The 11602-nt window shown below is 41.5% G+C and overlaps 1 protein-coding gene across 3 annotated transcripts in view; it reads left to right on the top strand.

Annotated features, from left to right (window-relative positions):
• Window positions 1-11602, top strand: part of MLPH (melanophilin) — a 99210-nt gene that overhangs the window by 78899 nt on the left and 8709 nt on the right. For all 3 annotated transcript variants that reach the window (XM_020802349.3, XM_020802353.3, XM_020802352.3), the window contains 2 exons: window positions 6605-6760; window positions 10567-10659. In XM_020802349.3, coding sequence (XP_020658008.3) covers window positions 6605-6760; window positions 10567-10659 — 249 coding nt within the window. The remainder of the gene's footprint in view (window positions 1-6604; window positions 6761-10566; window positions 10660-11602) is intronic.

Here is an 11602-nt window from a genome sequence, read left to right as displayed (position 1 = left end):
AAAGAAAGAAAGAAAGAAAGAAAGAAAGAAAGAAAGAAAGAAAGAAAGAAAGAAAGAAAGAAAGAAAGAAAGAAAGAAAGAAAGAAAGAAAGAAAGAAAGAAAGAAAGAAAGAAAGAGACGAGCACTTATTGTGGGTTGGTGCAGATCATCCAGTCAGACTCACAGGTGTGTGAGGGTTCCACACACTCCCTCAGAGGAGGAGGTGGGTCAGGGAAGCCCTTGGTGCTGCTTCTGATGAGGCAGCCATGGGAGGAGGCAGGGTGCAGAATGCCTGCACAACACCTGTGGGCCCAATTGGTCACACCACACCAACCCACCAGCCCATGGTAAGGACCCATCCTACTGGGCAGTGGATGACAGAAGGCCCTATGGGACCTTCCCCCTATGGGAGGGGAGGACAGGACAGCTCAACCAAACCCCAAGGAGGTTCTTCCTGGCCTGCCTGCCTCTTCTTCCCATAGAGCAGTTAAGGGCAATAGTGCTGTATGGGAAAGGTAAGAGTACAGCTCAACCCAGAACCTCAGATGGTTTTCTCTTGGCTGCCTCTTTCCTTTCCTTGGAAAAATGGCCTGTTTAGTTGTTTCCACATGATGTTGTTGTTACATGCTGTCATGTCATTTCTGCTGTATGGCACTCTATATTCCAGAAGGCCCTGTCTTCATGAGGCTTTCAAGGCATGAAATAATTCAGAATAGTAAATAGTATGTGCAATAGTAAAAAGGGTTGGCTTGAGTATCAGTGCCATTATATATGAAAGATCCTCTGCCACTACTGCTGCTGCCGCCCCAATAGCTGTTCTTCAAGAATTCACCACTGGAACGATCAAAATTCTGCCGCTGATGCAGTTGTTTACCTTGTTCAATGACCCAGCCTTGACCATTCCACCTTGGGTGACCCTCCTCATTGCTGAAATTCTTACTAGAGACAGACTCCTAAAGGTATGATTTTCAGCTTCTTTGGCACACTAAAACCATGAGCCATGACTCAACTTCCAGGTAACCATACCTGGATGACTGACAATCTTCACAGATGCCTTAATGAATTTTTTGTTACTTCAGTGGGACATACCACACAGGATTTCCTTCCATGACAAATAGCAACTTTAAGGAAGTGGTGGGTGGAGTGTTCTCATCATGAATGTAGAACAAGAGATGTATTTAAAATATGCATGTTTCAGCAGTGAAGTGCCCATTGAATCTAGCCTTCAGAGATGATTACAGTTTTAGAAAAAACCTGGTTGCAATCTCTCACTGAAACATGTAGTTTCACTGTCAGCACTGCAATTCTAACAAGAGATGGGCACAAACTGCCATTTCAGCTGTTTATGCTGGTTTGTCTTTTGGCCAAACAGACATTCAGAGGTTCCCAACTTCGCCTCCTCAGGTGGATGCCCACTCAGATGCAGTGCCCCAGCTTCCCTGCCCCACCTCCGCCAGATTCTGTTTCCGAATGGAGTGCCTACTGAAAGAGGCATGGCTTAGAACTGCTGAACAGATGTTCAGCCGAAAAACTGTCACGAACTGTGAAACCGGCAACTCATGCTCATCTCTAATTCTAATTATGCTAATTATGAATTAAGAGAAAATTGTACCGAATAGAGTTTTACTCCATGACCACATCTACTGTTCCAGATACTAAAAGCAGGTGCCAAAGCTGTTCAAGCAAACTATTAACTTAATATAGAGAAAACAGGTTAAGTTTTGACACACGGCTCTCTGTCAACCTGTTATTTTCACCTATTTTCCAGTTACAACTCTCTAAAATAAGGCTTCTCAAATTTTCAATAGTAATGAATAGCATAACTAACTTAAATATACTTGTTAGTTTTTATGTCTGTTCAGCACAGTGGAACCTTCTTCTAACAAAATATGTTTATGGTTACGTTTTAAAATCTCAACAAGGAGGTAATAGCAGAGTGAAAATGGATAAAATGTTCTTGTCCAGCCTGGCTTAGGAGAGTGTTAATCTCTCGGCAAAAGGGGTTCATGCATTTTCAGCTTTGCCAGATCCATTAGCCTACATGGGAAGATCATTTTCTGCAACCTGGAAAGCCTTCACAGAATAAATATTCTTGACCATTCTTAATGCACTGTTCCAAGCCTCTACCATTTTGAAGCAACTACTAATTATGTGTTTCTTCCTCTGATTTCAAGATGTGATGGACCTGTGCTGATAGTTTTGGATGATGTCCTTATTATATCACAAAAAGGGATTCATATATAAAAGGGCAAACAAGTGTGTTTTCTACTGAGAGGATCTCTTGGTTAGTGTTCTTCCCTCAGAGAAGTCCATTAATTCTAAACAAAGGTTTGAATTCCTTTGGGTTTCTAATAGCTTCTTTGTCAGTATTTGCAGTCTTACCTTTGTGAATGACCATCATGATTTCCCTTTTAGTGAACAGCTTTAGTGTCACAGGAGTGATCTTGAGCCAGGCTACTTACGCGCATCTGTGAATAGCTGCTTTCATCTTCATCTAAAAGGTAGCAGGAACTCTGTTCTTATGAGATCATTTACACTGCTCATCTACATTTGGATAAGAAATCTTTGAAATTGTAGATGACATCAGAAGATAAAATGCAGGTTAGAGAAAAAGATAATCAGTGTATGTTAGTGATAAATCATTCCTCTCACCCTCCTCAGTTCAGAAGTAGCTTGGATAAATTGGACTCTTGACCTGGATATCTGAACTAGGTTCTCATTTTTTTTGAACATCTTCCCCCCCAATAGGACTTGAAAGGTTCCCAGGGACTAGAGAATGGTAATTACATCATTGTTACATGACAGGGCCTGGAGACATAGAGATGCCAGTGCATCTTTCACAACATGGTGTCTTCTACATGAGATACTGAGGGCAGCTAAACGTCATATTAGATAGTGCTGTCACTTAGGATGCAACTAGATTTGAACCAAAAGGACATGTAGCAGCCAACATGCACACAGATGAAAGGAAAGTCTAATACTATTCACATACAGGTTGGAACATGGAATGTGAGAAGTATGAACCAAGGTAAACTGGAAACTGTAAAGCAAGAAATGGAAAGTTTAAACATTGCAGTGCTTGGTGTCAGTGAACTAAAGTGGACTGGAGTGCAACCTTGCCAGTTACACAATTACAAAGTATTTTCCTCTGGAAATGACAAAATCAGAAAAAAAAGTTGGTATGTGGCACCAGCAATTAGGGGATATACTGTATCCAAGTAACCTCATTTTACTTGATTATTCCTAGATTTTCCTACTTTGCTTTGAAGTCTATTAAGTGACTTCCAGGTGGTCCAAAGTCGTCTTCTACTGGGAGACACTCTTCCACGTTCATCCATTCAACAATGTGTGTTGTTTTTGTTCTCCCTGGGTTTAGCCTAGCCTCTTCTGGCTTAATATTTAGAGCTTGAGATGTGTGCAGAAAAGTTTTCCTCAATTGTAGCCATTGTCTAGAGCAGTGGTTCTTAACCTTTGTTACTCGGATGTTTTTGAACTGCAACTCCCAGAAACCCCAGCCAGCACAATTGGTGGTGAAGGCTTCTGGGAGTTGCAGTCCAAAACTCCTGAGTAACCCAAGGTTAAGAACCAGTGGTCTAGAGGGCTGGTGTCCATGAAGTAGATTAATTTGGTGCTGTATTATCTTATTCTGTTTATTTTATGGTAGCACCTCTTGTCATACTTCTGGAGGGCAATGCCAGTCAAATAATAGACTTTTTCGGTGGGGGTAGATTTCAGGCAGCCAGTAATAATCCTCCATGATTCGTTAAGAGCTACATCCACTTGTTTGGCATGTGCTAATTATATCATACAGCACCAGCACATTCTGCTGTGAAGCAGCACAGGAACAAAACTGTTCGTATTGTTCATGGTTGTGCACCACAATTTGACCCAGCCAGTTTCCTAAGTATACTTCCTGGAAGAGTGGGAAATCATTGGGCATCCCCTGGGCAAGGTTGTGCAGCCAGCCCATCCTTCACTTCTAAGAAGTGTTCTTTGTTGGCTTTCAAGGGAGGCACAGTTGCTTGAGAAACCAAAGGAATGATATCTCACAGGGTAGTGTCCTGACACCATTAAGTTTTTAACATTTATTCAAATGATCAACCAACACTCCCATACTCCAAGAGTTTCATCTATACTGATTATCTTGCCTTGACATTTCAGGGAGAAACCTTTGAGGCTATAGAATACTAACTAACCTCTGCATTAGAAGATCATTTCTTATACTGTCAGAACAGCTGAGACCAAACATTTTAACAACACAGGTCTGTATCTTCCACTTAAAGAACAGAGGAGCAGAGAACTGTTGGTGGGACTGAGAGAAAAACCTCCCCTGATTATCTTAACTCCTGGGCAAGCTCATAAAGGGAGACATGATCCCTGAGATAGCTTGGATCTCTCCTTGCTCTGCTTTGGAAGTCTGCATTCAATTTTCTGTAACTTTCCCTATCTCTCTTGCATTTGGTTTCCCTTCTAAGCTATTTGTAAGGCCTCGTTGGACAGCCACTTTGCTTTCTTGCATTTCCTTTTCTTTGGGATGGTTTTTGTTGCTGCCTCCTGGACAATGTTACGGGCCTCTATCCAAAGTTCTTCAGGCACTCTGTCCACCAAATCTAGTTCCTTAAATCTGTTCTTCACTTCTACTGTATATTCGTAAGGGATTTGGTTTAGATTATACCTGAGTGGCCCAGTGGTTTTTCCTACTCTCTTCAGTTTAAGCTTGAATTTTGCTATGAGAAGCTGATGATCAGAGCCACAGTCAGCTCCAGGTCTTGTTTTTGCTGACTGTAAAGAGCTTCTCCATCTTTTGCTGCAGAGAATATAGTCAATCTGATTTCGGTATTGCCCTTCTGGTGATGTCCATGTGTAGAGTCGCCTCTTGTGTTGTTGGAAAAGAGAGCAATTGTTCTTAGCAAGTGTGAAACTGATGAAGGAGTCTAATGAGAATGGTGGGATTTCATTAGGGAGGCATTTGCTTTGTTGGCCGGTATGGACATGCTGTAGCCTTGTCTCAAAAGGGGTGCATTCTGGTTCAAGTTCGTTCTTTGTGGAAAGGGCCAAAGCATACATTTTGCCTACAGAAGGTCCCTAGCATCTACAGATAGGACTGGAACAATGTTGTGTGAAGCTTTGGGGAGAAAGTAGTACCTTTGTAGTAAGCGTAGATAGTACTGTGAGGGGCCAATTGTCTGACTTAGTGTAATATAGCTTCCTAGCTTTGTTCTGTCTGATAGATAAGAAGTCTCTGGTGTTGCCTATCATATGGGAATGCTGTTTTACAGCCACTGAAAGAAATGTGGGGTTTTTTGGGGTTTGTTTTTTGTTTTGTATCTCTAGGTCAGATATCTGGGTCTTTGGAAGCTGTGTGAGCTGTGAGATTATGCAGTAGCTGGAGCAGCCTGGTGTGTTGGAAGACCTGGCTGTAAGAGGCAGGAGCTGAGAGTTTGAATCCCCATTGGTTCTCCTGGGAGGGGGGGAATCAGACAAGATCACCCCATTCTAAATGAGAAATAATTCAAAATTTATTTTTCAAATTTTATTTTGGAAGGGAAAAATGCTTTTCTAAATTCAAATGGCTTAATGTAAAACTGAGTGCAATACCAGAATTTGAATTGTAATATATATATGTAACACTTTCCTTAGCACAGGAAAATCTAAATGTTCTGCACTTGAATGCTGTGATGACATTTTGACTATGTATAGATTCACATTATATGAATGGTATTTTTCCCCAGCTCACCTTGTCTCCTGCCCCATGCATATCTCATTTCCTTACACCTGATCTAGCACGAATGAGTAGAATGGAGAAGCAATCTAGGGACCTGATGTCATCTACTGGAGATTTTGCTGTGCATGGTCACTTCATGGCCTCTTTGACATGAAGTGGTTCTCTGCACTGATGCCAGAAGCAACTGTCTAATGGGAGCTCTTCACTTTCATTTAAGGTCACATCTTTGTCAGAACTGTATTTCATGAAGCACTATCCAAGATCAAAGTGTTTGGCAGTTCCTCCTCTTGAAGCTAAGAGCCCTCCATGGACAATGTGGACTCTTTAATGAAAGCTCCTGAATCCTCACTCCTCCTGTGCAGACTGTTATCTCTTATTCCCTGATTCCCACTATACGGAACACAAGTTAAAATAACATTATGACTGTGCACAGAGTTTGCAGAAGTCCTTGCCTAAGGAGCTTTGTGGCATTACTGTCCAAGTGCTTCAGAGTCATTGGCACTTTATGGGACAACTCTGCAGGATTCATTAATAGAAAAAGACATTAGGGTGATGATTCGATCTCTATGATTCTGATTTCTACAGACATTGGAAAGCATTGTCCCTAAACTTGTGAAATACCAGAAAGTCACTTGTGGCTGGGTGGAAGCTTCCCTTAGATTAATTACCCATCCTGTTTGGGATGAATTGTATTTCTTCTGAAGGACTGGGTTTACAGTTTTGGGGTACTGCCCAGAACCAGCATGGTTCCCTGAGTATCAGGTAATACTGTGCTTAGTCCATGGCAGTTGCAGAAAACATTCAGAAGCAACAACTCTACAACAAAATCAATTTTCATATGATTGGATATAAAATTTAAAACAACTTGGCTGTAAGATGACTAATACTTCTGATTTCAGGTATATATTCCTGCTGGAAAACCATACCGGTCAGAGAGGAAACTGAGAGGTTCGGAAGAATGTGCCCACCACAGCGCAACTACAGATTCGGAGCTGTCTGGACTGGAAGACAAAGTGGCTTCTGCTATGGCTCAGGTGCAGCACACGGAGAGTGAGGTAATCCTTGCTTTGCAGAAAAAGAAACATCAATTCTCCCTGGTAATCTCCTGACTCAAAAATGAACACAGGGAAGTACTGTTGCCCCTCTGTTTGTCACAGGCTAGACCTTATCGTTAATGCTGTGCCCAGTTTAAAAAGGATTCAGACAAAGCAGAACAAGATTGCAAAGCTGATCAGGGGACTGGAAACCATGCCTTATGGGGAAGAACTCAAAAACTGAGCATGCTTGGCCCTGAGAAAAGAAGAGGGAGGAAAGATAGGATAGGATTCTTCAAATACCTGAAGCATTGCCCTACATTAGGATCTGTTTTCAATCACCTCAGAAGGCAGGATATGTAATGGACTCAAGTTACAGGAAGTTCAGATTTTTATTGAATATCAGGAAAGGCTTCCTAATATTTAGAGGAGTAGAACCACAGAGCCAATTACAGTTTTTTTGGGTGCCCCTGGATCCGTCTCTGAGCCTGATGTTTCAGCAGCAGCCGGGAATGCCTTTTCACATTTAAAGCTACTGCATGAGCTGTGCCTGTTCCTTGAGAGGTCTGATCTGGTCCCAGTGAAACATGCTTTAGTTACATCTCGGCTGAATTACTGTAACAGACTCTATGTGGGGCTGTCTTTGGAAAGTGTTCAGAAACTCCAGTAGGTCCAAAGTGCTGCGGCCAGGTTGTTGACTTGGGCTGGCTAGAGGAATCACATAACTCCCCTGTTACAGCAGCTCCGCTGACTGCTCATTCATTCCAGGCACAACTTCAAGCACTGGTTTTAACATATAAAGTCCTAAATGGCTTGAGTCCAAGCCATCTAAAAGACAGGATAGAATCCTTGAATGGTAGAATAATGCAGCTGGAAAGGGGCCTATAAGGCCATCAAGCCCAACCCCTTGCTCAATGCAGGAATCCCAATGAAAGCCTGATAGATGGTTATCCAGTTTTCTCTTGAATGGCTCTAGCATTGGATCATCTCCTTCTATGAGCTGGCCTGGGCATTAAAGTAATCAGGGGAGGCCTTTCTCTAGCTCTCATCATTCTCACAGGTACATTTGATAGAGACAGAGGAGAGGGCCTCCTCTGTCGCTGTTCCCAGGCTATCCTGATCTTTGCAGGCAGGTTTTTCCTTAGTGATTTGCTGTATGAAAGGTCATTTTTTAAATAGTGCTCTGTTGCTTTTAAATGTGTTTTTTTAGTATTGATTCCATTTGCTGTTTTTAATGTAACCCTTGTTTAAGTTTTTAAAAAATATTTGTATACTTAGTGTTTTTAGCTTTTAAATATTGTCTACTTAATGATGTAAGCTGTCTTGAGTTGTTTCAAGTAGATAGGCAGGGTAAAAGTATTTTAAATAAATAAACTCGGGAGGTGGTGAGTGCGCCAGTGCTGGAGGCATTCAAGACAACTGTCTGTCAGACCTGCTTTGATTTGGATTCCTGCACTGAGCATGAGGTTGGACTCGATGGTCTTATAGACCCCTTCCAGCTCCATTATCGTATGAGTCTATGGTTCTTTGAACTTCCCCACTTCCAGTCTTGTCTGCTGTTGCCATGTGCCTGCAGCCTAATATAACAAAGCAGCTGAGGGTTAGAGACAAGCAAGGGATTTTGGGATCTCCTTGCTTTATGCTGTCTTGTTCCCCCCCCCCCTTAATGATCCTTTAGTTTCATTTGGTTTTTTTCACTTGTTTATCAGAAGCTAGCTACATTTTCAACCCACAGCTGCGTGGTGGGAGGAGTGCTGGTTTGTTTGTGGAATCAGCTCTGCACCATGCATGTTAATTTCTCCTCTGTGATGCCTCCCGAGTCCTGTGATGTCACACAAATGACATTGAGCCATGCGAGGAGCTTGCCTGGCCTGCCTGTGCAAGCTGCAGTTGCATTTCCTTGTTATGCCACAGCTGCACACACTCCTCCCCCTCCCCTAAAGGAATGACCTATATTTGCTGCCTTGAATTTTTGTCCACTGCTGGGGCAACTCAGTCTGAGCACAGGAGTCGGAAATGAAACAAATATCACTCAAAGTTGTGGCTTTCCTGTTTTTAAAACAGGCAGATTTGACCCAATGGCCTGCTCTCTACTATGATGGTCCAAAGTGGCACTTCAGCCTATATGTACCCCCACTGTTCCATGTTTCCAATGCAGAGATGACAGAAATCCAGAGAAAGAGCATCTTCTTTCTGTTAGGACAAATCCTGCACAAAAAGTGCAAGTTCGGAGCTGTAAATTCTATGAGTCTATGATACTATGAATAATTGATCCTAATTTTAAATGGACTCATTTTCTCTACTGTTTGTCATACATGACTGCTAACACATGACTACCATGTTGCCTCTGTGAAATCTGAGTTTAATACAGTACATTAGAAGAAGGACAAGGTAAAACCTGTAACAGAACATGGGGTGGAATGAGGAGATTTTAATAAAAATGATATCAAAAATACTAAGATGCAAAGGACAAATATCTGCTGTTCTAGACAGAAAATCCACATTGCACAAAAAGAGCCCGCATCAGTGATATTCACATGTCATATCAGATGAGAGGGGAATGATGTAACAATGTCCAAAATATCATCATGAAGTACATTCCAGTACCCATAACAGGCAAGAAGCCAAAATTACACAAGGCAGACCAGACCAGCAGTTTCCAAGTAGGACAACGTATTTCTAGGAACCAGATTCCAGGGCTTAGTCTGGGTGTAAGTTTCACATTTTTCAAAAAGGCCCATGAATAGCATCTTCTGAGGGTTTTTTGTTTGTTTGTTTGTTTTTTGTTTTGTTTTTTGCAATATTGCTTTTCCGCCTGGAATGGGTACTCGGATTTTCTCTGGGCTGTTTTGAGGGTAGTTATATAAGTTCCCTCTAATCAGATGAGATGGGTGAATTTTGTGGGATTCTCCTACTCAAGAGTCAGGCTTCCCCCCCTCCCCCGGTATAGGCATTGGACTGTTGTTCCCAGGTTCCCAGATTGTTTTGGGTCTGGTTGCATCAGTCCCCCCTAGCTGAATTGAGTTGGTGGATTTTGTTGGCCTGTGCTATGTTCTCGACTGTTTTTGCAATACTGATTCTCTGCCCAGAACAGGTAATAGAATGTTGTTCCTTAGGGGCTTTGTGGCATCAGTCTCCTCTAGATGGATGGGATGTGCAAAAACTCATTGGGCTGACCTGCTCAGAAGTCACTGTTCTGGGCTGGTTTTCACAATAAGTTTCTTCCAGGAACCAGTAGTGGAATGATATTCTTGGGGGCATTCGGGGGCTGGTTGCATCTGTCTCATCTAGTCACACATGTGTCATGAATTTGATTATCCTTACTCAGAAGTTGGCATTCCGGGCCACTGTGTTCCATTCTGGCAGGTTTTTGGGCAGAAAAGGGCTAATGAAATTTTTTGTTGTTGTTGTTTGAGATCTCAGATATATTGGCCTGATGTTTGTTCATCACCTCCCACTGTTTCTGGCATAATTTTTTATTAAGAAGTCCCCATTCCACCTTGTTCCATTTCATCCTATCTCTACCTAGTCCCATTAAGAAGCATCAAACAGCATACTTTTGAGAATGTCTATAAATAGTATGGTCATTAGACAGAGAATAACATATTTGCTCAATTTGCAGAATGCATCATTAGCAAAAAAAAAACAGCTATGGCTATTCGTAGTGCACCAGCTAAATGAAATAATCTCCAGGATCAGTCTGTCTCTATAACAGTTGCCAAGTGAAATGACACTATTGCTGCGGTGTCTTGACTTAGATATATATTCTGGCAGATTTGTTCAGTTACTACTATTAGAGAATGATATGTGCTATTTGCTTTTTAAAGGTATCTGATATAGAAACTCGAATAGCAGCTCTGAGTGCTGCAGGGCTGACAGTTAAACCAGTGGAAAAGTCCAGGAAGAAATCAAGCACCCAAGTAAGTAAGCTGGTATTTTACAAAGAATGCAGTGTGTATTCATGAAAATAAAACAGGGACCATTAGGGCCCTTAATGTCAATTTAACATAGAGCAGAAGTAACTAAAATTTTCTGTATTACACTGATTCATTAAATTTGCCAGTAATAGCAGGATAGAACACTGGTATTTCCTACTCTCATACGTAGAAGTGTATAGGAGCTCAGACTTCTAAAAACACTCTCCATGACTGAATTTCAGCTGAGAAGGCCTGGACAGTTTGCCTACTGGCAACACATTATTCATTTCCTGGACTGCAATTCTAAGCATACTTAGTGTGTTGAAGATTCCATTGAATTCACTGGGACACCAAAGTGTCAAAAAAGAAATACTAAGAGTTACTATGGCTGGGTGTTTTCAAGTCTGACCAATGACTTTTAAAGCATTTGAAATATTATGTAGTGATAATTACTCTCATAAATTCATTTGCAAAACTCATTGCTTAAAAGAGTAAAACAAAACTGTACATGCAGTAGAACTTCAAAAAAGTAGGGAGCCAATCTTCCTCATTCCTTTTCTCACTTTGGGAAAAGTTCCCATTATAATGTAGCTATTATAATAATGGGAAATATTTATCTAAAATGGGGTGTGTGTATGTATATATATATCACCATTTTAACCAAGCCTGTCTGTTTTTAGTAGGCATTCTAGCACTTCCACATGATGTAGATACACAGCAATCTGAAGCATAAAAGCCAGAACAACTGAGCCTTCACACTGAACAGAAAGTTAGCTGTATAATTTAGCCTGAATGTTAATTGTGATATGTCCCACCAAGTTAATTTTATTTAAAGTGACCTTCCCAGGGCTTTCTAGGTACACTAAGAAGAGGTTAATGTTCTGCAGTGCTTTGTGATCATAGAGCAGGCCAATGGACAGGTGGCAGAACATGGTGTAGTGGGAAT

This window comes from Pogona vitticeps, chromosome 1 (assembly GCF_051106095.1).
Source record: "Pogona vitticeps strain Pit_001003342236 chromosome 1, PviZW2.1, whole genome shotgun sequence".
NCBI lineage: Eukaryota > Metazoa > Chordata > Lepidosauria > Squamata > Agamidae > Pogona > Pogona vitticeps.
Note: the sequence above shows the minus strand (reverse complement) of the source record. Positions and strands in the feature narration are given on the sequence as shown.